This window comes from Nannospalax galili, unplaced genomic scaffold, assembly GCF_000622305.1.
Source record: "Nannospalax galili isolate Female #2095 unplaced genomic scaffold, S.galili_v1.0 scaffold881, whole genome shotgun sequence".
Lineage (NCBI taxonomy): Eukaryota > Metazoa > Chordata > Mammalia > Rodentia > Spalacidae > Nannospalax > Nannospalax galili.
The window spans coordinates 239,357-254,671 of record NW_008344709.1 but is presented as its reverse complement, the minus strand read 5'-3'; the positions used below and the strand labels follow the sequence as shown (position 1 = coordinate 254,671).

General features: G+C 35.7%; 1 protein-coding gene across 2 annotated transcripts; it reads left to right on the top strand.

Annotated features, from left to right (window-relative positions):
* Nucleotides 1-6,326: 6,326 nt before the first annotated feature.
* On the top strand, nt 6,327-14,809 carry LOC103740354 (olfactory receptor 8B3-like). 2 transcript variants are annotated; one of them, XM_017800085.1, is made up of 2 exons: nt 6,327-6,335; nt 13,868-14,809. In XM_017800085.1, exons 1-2 carry the CDS (start codon nt 6,327-6,329, stop codon nt 14,807-14,809), a joined length of 951 nt encoding a protein of 316 aa, XP_017655574.1. The 2 variants fall into 2 exon arrangements, with proteins under 2 accessions (XP_017655574.1, XP_008839158.2); XM_008840936.2 differs by lacking the exon at nt 6,327-6,335 and adding an exon at nt 8,098-8,111 and having other exon boundaries at nt 13,873-14,809.
* The last annotated feature ends 506 nt before the right edge of the window (nt 14,810-15,315 follow it).

The following is a 15,315-nucleotide window of genomic DNA, read 5'->3' as shown; positions in this document are numbered from 1 at the left end:
TATGCACATTAAAAGTTTTTGAGTTTTTTTGTTTACAACTTCTTTTGATAAAATAATTTAATTTCTTTGTAATTATTTTTTACATGTATATTTGCTTGAAAGTGTTTATTTTTATGTGTGTTCTGGAGTCTGGAGATATCAGAAGAGAGCATACAAATTTGCTTCCCTGAAACTGGATTTACATATAGTTGTGAGCCACCATGTGGACAGAAGGAACTGAACCTGGGTTCTATGCAAAACCATTGAGTCATCTCTCCAACCCCCTAAAATTATTGTCTTCAGTGAACGAAGTCATATCTAAAATAATGCATCTGTTTTTGTAGCTAATACACTTTCTCACCTTTGATCCATGCATTTCTCTCTATCTGGTTGTTTGACCTCATCTTTTTCCTTTCCCTAATGCCTACTAATCCTTTCTTTTTGGAAACACCTTGGGATTGAATAAAATTGGGATTCCAGGATTCCATTTCATTTAATTTTTTCTTATTGTAACATGTATCAACTTTGCTATGAATTCTGTTAATGTGTGTTTGTCAGTCTGAATAACATACGAGTAAAAGTTGACTCCTCTTGAAGCGAGTTGGTCTTTGTACATTTGTTCAGAAAACTGCTGCAGATATGTATCAAGACCAAAGTAATAAAGAACATTCCATTTTTACTTTCAAGAGAATGGAAAAGAAAATGCAGTAAAGAAATATGTTATCATTTAAAATAATTTTAAGCAGGACAAACACTGAGATTGGAGTATGTTGATTGAGCTCCAAGGGATTACCAGCTTCATCCATTCTTATATGGTCTGATAGGAACCCCCAGATTGCCAGGTTTCAGCAACTGAAGGTATTGCCTGAGCTTTCTCTCAAATATTTATATTAACAATAGAATATTAATAATGAAATTAATAATGTATTAACATTTAAAGATTAATATTTGCTGAGAAAGGAGCTAGAGAGATTGCTCAGCAGTTAAAAGCACTGGTTGATCTTGAAGAGGATCCCGGTTGAATTCCCAGTACCCACACGGTGGCTTACAACCATCTGTAGCTTCAGTCCCAGTGGAATCATTGCCCTCTTCTGACTCCTACTGGAATTTCATAGCATGAGTGCTCTTATATACCTGCAAACTGTACACTTATACATATAAAATAAAAGTAATAAAGTATTTTTGAAAATTTTTGGAGCATGTACATATTGACTCTTGAGGTTTCTTGAGTCACCAGACATTCAGAAACTGGCATAGTTTGAAAAATTAAATCTATCTATCAATCATCTATGGCTCTATCTATAATCTATCCTCTCTCCTATTTATCTTTGTCTATCATCTTTCCATCTATATGTATTGAACTGAAGATCTGGGACTGACAAGGAGCCTTTGTCAGTCACAGGGCTCTTGTGGCATTAGGTTTTTTGAAGTTTACAATGATGGAATTTGGTTAAATAATTTTCCTTTACACATTAAAATAATTAGGGAGCATTAAATGGCTACTGCAATTGACCAGAATTAAACTGGGGCTCTGATTGTAAACTGGAATAAGTTTTAAAATAGTAATTATTTTTCAAATTTCCATTGTGTTTAATCATGGTACATGGAACTATGTTACAGAAGGATATTTTCCTACAAGTATGTACTGTCTAGTGTGCTTTTTTTTGTACTACTCTCTTGCCCTTTCACCCATTCTCCCATTAGTCCCTTTGCTCCTGTAGGCAGTCTCATTTTTATTTTCATGTCATATATACAGTCTTGCTTTTATGTATCTACATGAAGTTTAAGAATGAAAATGAGCCAAGAATACGGAAAAGGAATATCACGGTAAAGGGCAAGAAAGAGCCCAAAAGAGGGGTATAGTAAGAAACAGATATTATCAAGGGAAAATGTTAAAATGGGGCTATTCAACTGGGAAGGGAAGATGGAAGGACATACAAGGAACAGTGGGAGTAAAAGAGAAGAAGGAACTCAAGAGAGAGGGGATAAGAGGAGATAGTTATTACCAAGGGGAAAATGGGGTTGCTGTAACTGGGGAAATGAGAGGGAGGTTAGATGGAGAAAGAGAAGAGAGATGAAGCTTAGGTGGTGTGAAACACCCGAGATAAATGTATTAACTCAAAAACCTACTGAAAAATACATATATAATATCTTCACATGAGTGTATGTATGTATCTGAATGCTATTAGAGCAGGAAACATGGTGTCAGACAGGAGAAATCGCCCTTCAGGTTGTTGGTCAGTGTAGTGCAAGAGACTCCCAAAATAACACAGGCTGTAGCCACAGCTCTTGAAGGTAAGGCCCTATTACTGAATAGAGAGGATACACTTCGAACACAGGACTTGGAGCAAGGGAGCTGGAACTGACCTGGAAGCCTTCTCCCTAGACTAGCTCTCATAGTTCTAAAGGACACTATGCAAGCTGCTAATGGAGAAAATCGATTTTCCAACCCAGCTCTGAAGTCTAATTAACACAATGACTGACACAGCAAACTACCTCAAATGGCACAGTAGTGGCACTGTTATCTAGGAGGTAATCAACACCTATCTAATTGAACTTAAAGCCCTGTCAATGGGAGGGAACTCATAGGTGGCACTGTAAACACAGCCAAATACACAAGACTAGGCAGGCCATATAGCTTAGAGAAAACCCTTTCTCTGTCATATCTCTAGACAAATGAAATTTCTTACCATATGATAAAGATGGAACCTTCTGTTTATGGACAAGTCTACTGCATCATCAAAGAAGTTTATTTTTGCACGTTTATTTGATTGATTTCATACTGTTTAGTTTTAGAGTACTTTTTAATATTCTAGCCATAGATGCTGTGACAGATCATTAGATAGCAGTCTATAGGCTGTTACTCCTATACACTTGATTAACTGCTTTGCTGTGTAGAAGCTTTTCTATTTCATGGTGTTATTTTTCAGTTGTTGGCATTATTTCTTGAGTGACCACACTTTTATTCAGAAAGACCTTCTCTATCCCTATGTTTTGAAACACTTTCACCATATTTTCCTATAACAGTTTCAGACTTTCTTATGTTGAGGTCTTCAATCTATCTGGAGTTTGTTTTTCTATTTTTCAAGGGGAGAAATAGGGATCAAGTCATTATTGTACTTGTGGATATCTAATTTTCTTAGCATAACTTATTGGGAAGGTTATGCTTTGTACAACATATCTTCTTGCATGTTTCCCAGAGATGACATGGTTGTAGCTGCAAGGGTTTATTGCTGGGCATTCTATTTTATTCCATTGTTTTACTGTGATTTTGCAGTATGTCTTGAAACCATAAATGGCCACAGCATCAGCTTTTTCTTTCTGACTCAGAAGGGCTTTGACTAGACATTTTGTGCGTCCATATGATTTTTAAGATTTTTTTTCTTTTTCTATGAAAACTGGCATTAAAATTTCATTGGGACTACATTGAGTATGTAAATTGATTTTGTCATTAGTCATTTCTATAATGTTAACTCTTTCAATACATAACCAAAGAGAGTCTTTCCACAAACTACTTATATTCTTAATTTTTTTTCTCGAATAGTTTACAATTTTCATTGTAGAGTTTTTACTTTCCTTAAATACATTTAAACCCTTCCTTTTTAGGTGACTGTGAATGGGATTGTTTCCTTGTTTTTTTTTGCCAGTATGTCAGTATTTGGGAAGGCTATTAGGTTTATATGTTACATGTATATATACTTCATATCTAGTAGTATAGTTTTTCAATAAAATGTAAGAATTTTTTGGAAAAGTCTCACAGCCTCTTATAGACAGAATTATAGCATCTATGGATGAATACATTGACTTCTTCCTTCCTTGTTTTTATTCTCTTTAATTTCCTCTCTTGTCTTATTGCTTATCTAAGTCTTCAAATACTATACTTATTAAGAATGCAGAAAATGAACATTCTTGCCCTCTTCCTCGTTTTAATGTGACTGTTTTGAGTTTTGCCCTATTTAGTATGCTATTGACACAGCAGAATGGGATCCTTGAGAGCAACAGACTTTCTCATCTCCCGTGGGCTTAACTAAAGAGTAGAGTGTCAGACACTCATGGTCACCAAAGTCTCAAAGTAGTCAGTAGCTCTGGATCCTTCATCTAGAAACCAAAAAATAAATTTCTCAGAGAACAAACTGTGTATTTAAGAAGGATCATTTAATGCTGAGAGAAAGCAAGGAGAACATCATATAGCAGGAACAGCTCCCAACAAGGACTATAGCTGTCTGGCTTTGTCTAGATGTTAATACAGTTTTATGTTGTCTCTTTTTGTATTAAAGAACTAAACTGGTCTTTGAAATGACTGGGCTGAGGTAAGGCAAGGTCAGCTGCTCAGTCCAACCGACTCAGCCATAGACTCTCACAGGATCTTCATCTGTCTCTCCAAGCTGATAATGGGACTGGGAATCTAGCACACACATTCAAGGACTAATAATGTACATGATCAACATAGCTTCCCGGTAACTGTGGTCAATAAATCGCTGTGAAAAAAAGACAAAACAAAAATGAAGGACACGAAGTAGCTGTCTCTCCAAGCTGATAATGGGACTGGGAATCTAGCACACACATTCAAGGTCTAATAATATACATGATCAACATAGCTTCCTGGTAACTGTGGTCATTAAATCGCTGTGAAAAAGAAGACAAAACAAAAATGAAGGACACGAAGTAATGCCACTGGCCAAACATGTTTGGCATTTCTGTTCTCCAGCCTAAACTGTTACCAATAAAACCAAGAGCATTCCTGATTTCTGAGCAGGTTATCACTGTCTGCTTTGAACCCCCACCCTAACTGCCTGACTGCTTTCTTCTCCTGTCCTTGTCAGTGTTGACTATATGTTTGTTGTACACAGCTTTCCTTATGTTCAGAGTTTTCTCCTGTTCTCTTCAGGATTTTTATAATGAAGGTATGTTGAATTTTGTCAAAAACTTTTTATGCATCTATTTGATCATGTTATTTCTGTCCTTGAATTCATATGTACTGATTTCACTACTGAGTTCACATGTACTGATTTGCATAAATCAAGTCACTCTTGCACTTCAAGTTGAGTGAAGCCAACTTGATCATGGTCAATGACTTTTATGATTTGTTGTTGAATTTTATTTACAAATTTCTTATTAAGTGTTTTTTCATCTAGGCTCATCGGGGAGACTAGAATCTTCTTTTCATTCTGTGTCTGTATTTGGTTTTGACATTAAAAAGAATTTGGAAACATTCCTTTTTTATTTTCCAGTTTTTGGATGAGCTAGAAAGACAGCAGTGTTAGATCTTTAAAATGTGGTAAATTCAACATTGAATCCAATCTGGACCTGGGCTGCTTTAGGTGAGGGATTTATTATTGCTTCAGTCTCTTTGCAAGTTAAAGATCTGTGGAAATTGTTTAATCTTCTTCATTTAAATTCATTGATTTATTTTAGATTTTCCAATTTCTCAAAACATACATTTTTAAGGTATTTCCAAATGCTTTTCTGAATTTTATTGTCATCTCTTGTAATGCCCCCTCCTTTATACCTCTAATATTATTAATTTGGATCTTTTCTCTCTTTTATTTTTGCTCATTATTTGTCAATATTGTTTATATTTTCAGAGAAACATCTGTTGTCTCATTTATTCTTTGTAATTCTTTTCATTTCTACTTCACTAATTCTGCTTTGATCTTGATTATGTCTTTCTATTGACTGATCTTGAGTTTGGCTTGTTCTTATTTCCAAGGCCCTATGTGTTGTGTGACAAATATTCTTGAGAAGACAAGAACAAATGTTTAATCACTGACAGAGGACGCTGATGGTAAACCACATCAAGGATACCATCAATATCCAACTTGGTGAACTAATGAGTTTTATTGGGGTTATTTTCAGGAGTATTTGTGAAGGGCTACTTATAGGAGCATTAATGACACCAAGACAGCAAAAGCTCACCCCAGCATGAATTACAGCTCATGAAAGTTGGAAGCCTGCATAACAATGCACAACCTTCACTCTGAAGTGCTCATGAATCCCTTCAGCCTGTTTTCATTATGGAAAAATTTACTTCTTCCTTATTCATTTATGATAGAAGATTTGTCTGGCTATTTTAGTCTGGGTTGGCAATTGTATCTGATATACACCTCTCAAAAATAGCTTGGTTCTCAAATTTTCTGCTAAGAAATCTGCTATTATTTTTATGGGTCTGCCTTTCCATGTGACTTGGTGTTCTTTTAAAGATTTCAATTTACTTCATTTTTTTCTGTATATTTAGTGTTTTAACTGTAATATCATATAGGAGGTTCTTTCTTGATCTATTTAGTGTTTTAAATGCCTCTTGTACCTGGATGGGCTTCTCTTTCTCTAGATTTGGAAAATTGTCTGCTATGACTTTAGTGAAAACTTTGTCTCTGCCTTTATCATGAAACTCTTTTCCTTTTTCAATGTCAATTATTCATATATTTAGTCTCTCCCAGTGTCCCATGGATCTCATTCTTTCCTATTTTTTATCTATTCTGAATGCTCCCATTCCTATAACTTGTCTTCAGACCCTAATATTCCATTATTACACTGATCCATTTAATACTGAGACATTATCCAGAGTTTTTAATTTAAGGTATTGACTTACTACATTTAAGCTTCATTTTTTTCTTCACTATTAGGAAAGACAGAATTATGTGATTGTACAAAAGTTAACATGTTCTAATCCTAATATATTTTGCAACCTATTGTACTACTAAAAAAGAATGTGCCACCATACCTGGCTGTTTATTGATTTTTTAAAAATTTATTGTTTGACAATTTCATTCATGTATACTATGAGTTTTGAATATTAAGGCAATGGATTTTCTTCCCAAGAATTCATGAATAACCAATCATTTTCCGGGAATAGATAGGACTCTGTGATTTCCTTCCCCATCAATGACTGACTGTTTATAGGCCAGTCTTGTTCAGGCCTAGTGGAAACAACCACATCTGCTTGGAGCTCATGAACACAATGGGCATGCAATTGTCAGAACATAGCACTTCATACTTCCCTTCTGGATTCTTTCCACTTTGCCTTTTATGATGTTCCTTGACCTTTAGAGGGTCTGGTTTGAGACTGAACATTCAGTCATCACTTATTTGCGGTACCTTGAACAACCAAGAGTCTCTGTATTCTCCATTGTTTATTGCAAAAAGAAACATCTCTGATTAAGCCTGAAATTAGCACTTCTCTATGAATATAAACAAATACATATACATTTAGTTAGCGGTTTGAAACCATGTCAGTTTAGCAAAACAACTGTAATGAATTCTTCTAGGGTCTATGATCTCCCCAGTCACTGATAAGTACAGCTGCTCTCATAACTAGTGAACTTATTGAAATGAGTCTTAAAAATATAAACACCATTATGGGCTCCAGTGGATGGGTATGGGAGGGTACCAGTGGGGACGAGGGTGTAAGATTATTAAGATTCTTTGATATGTTCTGTATAAATTACACAAAAATTCAATAAAAACAAATTTTAAAACTATAGACAATAGAAACTTATAATAGATTAGAGATAGAAATTTCAACAGAAGATCCTAGGAATCCTGAGCATGAAAACATGTAGAAGCATTAAAATAGATGCCTGTAATTCACCATACAGGAAACTCAACTGCAAATAGATCAAAGATCTTAATATAAGACCTCACATCTTGAAAGTGCTAGAGAAAAGTGAGAGGTATTCTTCAACATATAGTATAGGTACTAATTTTCTTAATAGGACACTGTTAGTACTGGAAAAAAATACCAACAGTGGGCAGATGGGATCTCATAAAGATAAAGCTTCTGTACAATAATAAGAAATGTTAAGTGAGTGAAGGGGCTGCCCACAGAATGGAAGAAAATATTTTCTGGGTAACAATGTGATAGAGGTTCTTCAGCTAAGGTTGGGGCCTGCTACCCATTTCCCCAGTTCTATGATGGGTTTTTGTGTAGCTGAGATCACATGGGTCCTGTGCATTGCTGCCCCCATTGCTGTTAGTTCATATGAGCAAGGTCCCAGCTGAGCAGAAAACTCTTTTCCTTATGTTCATGCACCAACACTGGCTCTTACAGTCTTTCTGCCCCTCGTCACAATGGTCCCTGAGCCATGGGTGAGTGGGGGAGAGTTGATATTCTTTAAGGGAATGACTCTAGGTAGGCTGACTAGACTCCAGTGGATGAGCTTGCACTGAGGGTTATCAATAGGCCTTAACATCTGACAGAATGCATGAAATCCATTGGTGGTCTCTGGGGGGTGTGGATGGGGAAGGGGGCTCTAAATATGATTAAGACGTATTATATGAAATGAACAGAAATTCATTTAAAACAGTGTTTTGAGAAAAACTATAATAAAATATGATATAAGTTTAGTAACTAAACTGGAAGAAAACAAACAACCCAAACAGAAATGGACTGTGTAACTAAACAGATATTAAAAGAAAACAAAATGACTAGTAAAAACTTGAAAAATTATTTAGCATTTTTAGTCACCAGTGAAATACAGAATAAACTGCTATAATATTCCATCACACTCAAAGCAAAATGACCATCATCAAAGATAGTAATGGCAACAAAGATGTGTGTGGATATGGGAAGAAGAAATCCTTATACATTGTTTGTGGGGGTGTAAACTAGTCCAGCACTTTGGAAATAAGTCTGTAGATTCCTTAAAACCTAGAAATGGACCTATCATATGACCCAGCTGTACCATTCCTGGGCATATAGTCAAAGACTCTGTATCTTACTACAGAAACACTTGCACGTCCATGTTCACTGTAGCTCTATCCATAATAGCTAGGAAAATTTAACAACCTAGATCTCAAAAAGTCAAATGAATAATGAAAACGTGATACAAATACACAATGAAATTTTATTCAGTTATGAAAATGGATTTACGAAATTTGTAAGTAAATGAATGAAACTGGAAAAATGTTATTGAGCAAGCTAATCCAATGCCAGTAAAACAAATGATGCATGTTCTTCCTTATATGTGGATCTTAGTTTTGAATCTTTAATTGTGTAACAAATTTCCTTTAATATTGGATTTAAAGCCCATGTCACAGCAGGAAAATCACGCCTGGTATTGAAACTCTTGTTAAGAACTCTTCGCTGGGAAACTAATAGGCCCTAAGTGAAAACCTATCACTATTATTTGCTAAATTGATAAAATATCAAATACCTTCTAAACATTTATCTCCATACCAATAGATTAGTGCAAGTCTCAGTCTTCAGAGAAACATTTTTGTAGAGCAGACCATGATTAATACAGAGACCCTCAACTTGTCAAATGGCAAAGAAACAGGTCTGTACAGTGTTGAGCCCCGAGGGGATATCCATATCTTATTTCATGCTCCAAAGCTGAGAGAACATCATGTAAAAGGGGGCCCTATCTTAATAGCCAGAAGTTGGGAATGACTACTTCAAAATGGCATTTCCTGGACATGACAAGTCTGTTTCAACCATGATCTCACAGAACTGCCTGTGGCTGCCTGCAGAATACCTGCTCAAGATCAAGCCAGTCAACAATCCTCTAGCTGATGCCCCATCAGCAATAGATGACTGCTAGGGGAAGGACAATGAGTTTTCACTGGGGGTGTGGCGATGAGTGAGATGACCATGTCATCCACAGAAGACACCATTCCAAAGCTGTTTCCCCCTCCTCTGGCTCTTACATGATCTCCAATCCCTCTTCTGTGATATTTCCAGTGTTACGGACAGGGAATTGATACAGGTGTCCTATCTCTATGGCTGAGCTCTTGCAAGTACATATTCTCAACACTTTAAACAGTTGAGAGTTTCTGAATGAAATAACATCCTCTGAAATTAAAAGCTTCTCTATGCAAGATTATGAGCAGGACAAATCTATAGGTATAAGCCTAACTATTGAGAAGATCATTGGACAACACAACCATTTAGCAAAACAACAGTAGATTTTCCCCTAGGTCTCATGACCTCCCAGGTTTACAGTACTAGAAATTAGTTCCTTCATGTGGAATAGGCCAATAATCCAGTCAAGAGAGCATTAGTTATACCCTTAAAGAGTCTTGTCATTATTGCACCAGTGGGAACAACCTGCCTTTCAAGTTGGTATTGTAGCATGCAGGATCCAATGCTGGAGAAGATAATCGATGCCTTTTCTGCCTCAGCAGCCTGTATTGCACCTTTAAGTCCTATGGAAGCTCACTAGAAGGGAGTTTCCTTTAAAGACTGAGTTCTCTATGTTCTGCAGCCAAAGTGTGTGGTGTCTTCAGCAATACAGTCTTCCTATTTAGTTATGATGGACAACCAAGGGAAGTGGTAATAGCCTATATTATTTGGGGTTCTTCTAACCAAAAGCTCACAAAGAAATAACCCATATCTGTTATTGAATTTTACACTAAATAACCAATGTCTTCTGGGAGTTGCATTGTCTGTCCATGCAAGGAACCCTTTTCAAACTCTTTTACGAACAGATGGGTTTTAATAAGTCTTCATACAGTTCTATGTTGCTTAAATTATCTCAGTAAAAAAAGGTCCCCATTTCATCTTTCCAGATAGCACTTATTTTAAGCATCTTGAAATTTCATATTCTTGTCAACTAATAAATGAAAATTAATTAAGTTGATGCTTTTCCTTCACACTGCACCATATAGATAGTTTGGAGTAAGTATACTTTTACATATATTGTTTTTCACATTATGTCAATTTATATAATTGGTTAAGTATACAAAAACACGTCAAATAATTTAAAGTTTAAAAAGATAAATAGATGAAAAAAAAACAAAAGAATAAATGCAAGCATATTCCTTAAAGGTACCTAAAATAGCTTTTTAAATTTTAAAAGTGATAAACATGAGCTCCTAAAACATAGGTATATTCTTTAGCAAAACATCCTGAGCAAACATTACAATTTCTGATTGTACACTTTCCTCTAACATTATTGTTTGCAGCAGACAGTGTTTGTATGCTACGCAGGAGGAATTTGCCCTGGCTGCTTCCTCAATGCCAGAAAGTTGCTTTGATGATAAAGGCTGAAGATGGGAGAGAATCAGTCTTTCAATTCTCCTTACAACTAGGTCAATCATGTTACCTGGCCCATTACTGAAGAGACATAAAGGGAAGTAATTCACTGCACATGGTTTACTTTATGGTATATAAAAAGATGTGTGTGGAGAGTTCTCATACCTTATTGTCTGGCTTTCTATATGTAGTTGTGTTTTTATGTGGTTCTTAGAACTAAAATACATATTTTGTGACCATGAGGTACTGAATCTTGGAGGACTAAGGCCAACAACACATGGCGGCATGGAAGAGACTGGTTCTGTGTTGAGAGTCTTAATTATCAAGACAATTCTAGAAAATTCGATCTGCAGAATTATGGCCTATTAGAAAAAGAAGCTCATTTAAATGAATGTTTAATTTTAAGTGTCCTTGAAGTCCTTAAATGACACAAAAAATTCTTTCATGGTCACTTTTAAATATAACACTGATTAAACATCTCCTTTAATTTTAATCTAGAATTAATCATAATTTATGACATGGTTTAAGTTGCTCAGAGAGTAATGGAAAACCATTGGGAGTTCAAGCAGGAGAAGTCAGAGCAAAAGACAGAGAGAGAGAGAGAGAGAGAGAGAGAGAGAGAGAGAGAGAGCTGGGAATTCAGAGTCCTTGCTAAAGCACTGTAGATGCTGCATGAAAGGAGCATGTATGAAAATATGAGAAAGACAGGGGTCACTACAATTGAGTCATATAGTGTAGTAGAGGAGAGCTTTCAAAATTCAAGGAGTGCCTGAATTTGTATAGCAGCTGGGGGAAGAGTAAGGGCACCATGAGCATTGAAGGTAGTCTGTGGAATACTTTCAAATTTTCTACACAGAGAGCAGCCAAATATACATAAATCGTTAAGTTCCCAGTATATACCATGAACTACACTGAGCACAAGTTAAACAAACAGTAAACAAAGATGTGGACTTTGTTTTTATATATCAAACAATTTTTTAGGGGAAAAGAGATATTACAATGAAAAAAAATATGTTGTCTTCTGCAAGAACAACCAGTGTCAGGTTATGCCACAGAAATTCATCCATCATAAAAATCACTATTGCCCTTCCACCTGGCCTCCTCAGTGATGAGTGTAACTCCACAGGCTGTCAGATACTGCATTCTAATTCTGTTCTTCCTTCTGTATTTATTAACTGGTTTCTCTTTCTAAATACTGAACTGCCCTAAAATATTATTCATAAAAGAAGGCAGGATCCTTGGAGCTGGAAAGATGGCTCAGCAGTTAAGAGAACTAGCTGTTCTTGCAGGAGACCTGGGTTTGATTCCCAGATTCCGTATGGAAGCTAGCAACCATCCATAATTCCAGGTCCAGGGGAATTCAAAGCCCTCTTCTAACCTCTCCGGGCATTGCATGACATGGGAGCACTTACATATATGCAAGCAATACACTCATACATATAAAATAAAAATAATAAATAAAATATTAAAAGAAGAAAGGGGCTCTGTTAATTATCACTACTACTTTAGAAACTGGAAACATAAAGCAAAGGAAGTTTATGTAACTTCTCCAGGTAATTATTATATTGAATTTCCAGAAGGATTTCAGGTTGAGATTTCTAATTGTTATAGAAGTGGAGGCTTTACAAGGGACAAAAGAAATTTTTAATTAAAATATTTATTGACATGTAAATGAACTGAGGTGCTACAATTATTGAAAAAATTCAGACAAAAGAAATAAGAAATATAGAGCAAAATATGCAGAATATTTCCACTTTGGATCTTAGATGAAGATCTTCCATCAGATATGAAGACAGCGTAGAGATGGTAGCTTGCATTTGGTTTTGCCTTAGAAGTTGTATAAGGCCAAGAGTGAAGGGACAAACTGCAGTAAGACTGTAGTCCCTCAAGAATTCAAAAACGATCTTGGTCCAGAGTGTAAATACAATTCCCTTACTTCCTTCTTATACCTAAGTTCTGTTCCCAAGGGATGAGAACTAACAAGCTTTGATTCTGTTTAGAACCAGTACATTATATTAATATCACTACATTCCTATTGCACATTCTCCATATTATAAAATGGCAAATGCAACATTCATGAGGCCTTTATTTATCTGTTATATGTAAGTACTGAAAGTCACAATCAGAAAATGTAACCTGCAGCTTATAAACATTTTCAAGGAACATTGGCAATTGCGTTAGTAACAAATAAAACCAAAACCAAAAGCCAGAAAATTTCATTCCCAGCAAGGATAAGGAAGATCCAATATTTTCTGGATTAATGAGGGTGAGTTTATGAACTGTATATGTATTTATACCCTTGTTTAAGGGCAAAAGTTCAGGGATCTAAGACAGGTCAATTTTTCCCAATTTATTGAATCCTGAAAAGTTAAGTAAAGCTGGCAGAAAATATGTTCCAGGTGGAAAGAAGAGATGGATAAAAGATAGAGCATTAGTAAATTCTTTCTCCAAAGACAGGACTTTTCCTAAACAACCTTTCCTATAGTTTGAAACCTTACTTTTGCATTAGAAACTGTTTGATTTACTTCCCACCATAGTCTAGTCTGCATTACAGGCCAGCACTAGTTGTTAAAGCTGCTACAACTGACTTTTCTAGAAAGCAGGTGGATCAAGTGAAGGGAGACGTGTAGGATAAGAGAAAGATGATTCTGTCCATTCTACTTTCCTTATCCTTTGCTTGTGAGCTGTTGTTTAGTTTAATTTGCTGGTATATTTAAATATGTTTAACTTAGTAAGATTTTTGATAAAGGGAACTTTATGCCACTCATGGTCCCAGGGAAGGAAGATTCTATAGGTTTATAATAGATTTGAATATTGCCTGAGAATCTTTCATACTGATGGCATGAGATATTATGGGAATAGCTAGATTGTTTTATCATGTAACACACTTTTTCCTGTGTCCACAGATTCCAGTAGAAAAGAATGGCTTTTGGAAATATGTCTTTTGTGACTGAATTCATCCTGGTTGGCTTAACAGACCAACCAGGTCTTCAACTACCCCTGTTCTTTCTGTTTCTTATAATGTATATGATCACTATGTTGGGTAACATGGGTTTGATAACTCTAATTGTACTAAATTCACACCTTCATACCCCCATGTACTTTTTCCTTTTTAATTTGTCTTTGATTGACCTCTGTTATTCATCAGTATGTACACCAAAAATGCTAATGAATTTCATATTAACAAAGAATATTATCTCTTTTACAGAGTGCATGGCACAACTCTACTTTTACTCATTTTTTGTTATTTCTGAGTGTTATGTGTTGATGTCAATGGCCTATGATCGCTACGTGGCCATCTGCAATCCACTCTTGTACAATGTTGCCATGTCCTCGAAAGTGTGCTCCTACCTTATGCTTGGTTCATACTTAATGGCATTTTCTGGTGCCATGGCTCACACAGGATATATGCTGAGATTGACCTTCTGTGATGCAAACATAATCAATCACTATTTCTGTGATATTCTCCCTGTGATGCAGCTCTCCTGTACCAGCACTCACGTCAATGAACTGGAGGTGTTCGTTGTGGTGGGAATCAATATCGTTGTGCCCAGCACCACCATCTCTATCTCGTATGCCTTCATTCTCTACAGCATCTTACACATGAACTCTACTGAGGGCAGGTCCAAAGCCTTCAGCACCTGCAGTTCCCATATGATTGCTGTATCTCTGTTTTTTGGATCTGGTGCATTTATGTATTTAAAACCATCCTCAGCTGGGTCTATGGATAAGGGAAAAATCTCTTCTGTCTTTTACACTAATGTGGTTCCCATGATGAACCCCTTAATCTACAGTTTGAGGAACAAAGATGTTAAATTTGCCTTGAGAAAAATGTGGAACAGGTGGAAATTAAGATAGGAAACAGTGTCTGTCTGTGCCTGTATCTATGAGGCAGGTGATCTCTCTTTTATTAAAATATTTGAAGAAGGAATAACTTTTCCTGTTGTTTTTTATTATTGTGATAAGGTAACTATATTCTTAATTTGCTTTCTATTTTACTAATAAATATTCTTTCACCACAACATTTGGTATATTTAAAAAGATTCATTCTTTAGTTTTTATTGTTATTATTGGTTTTTCCTTTTATGAAAGATGAATTGCTCTTTAAATGATCAAGCAAGTTTTAGGATGACATTTTGTCAATGAAAAAGTTTTGTGGTCATGAGTCCTACCTATTATATTCCATTGAAAACACAAATGAGACTATGTCTCTATCCTTTATTTCCATTATTCAACTTCAAATAATGTTTTACAAGTAGAAAATGTTCCACCAAGACTATCAAAATAACCCATTTTGCTGTTGTAAATGATATGCACTAAAACTCTTGATATAGTTTCCATACTTACCTTTATTTCAAAGAAAC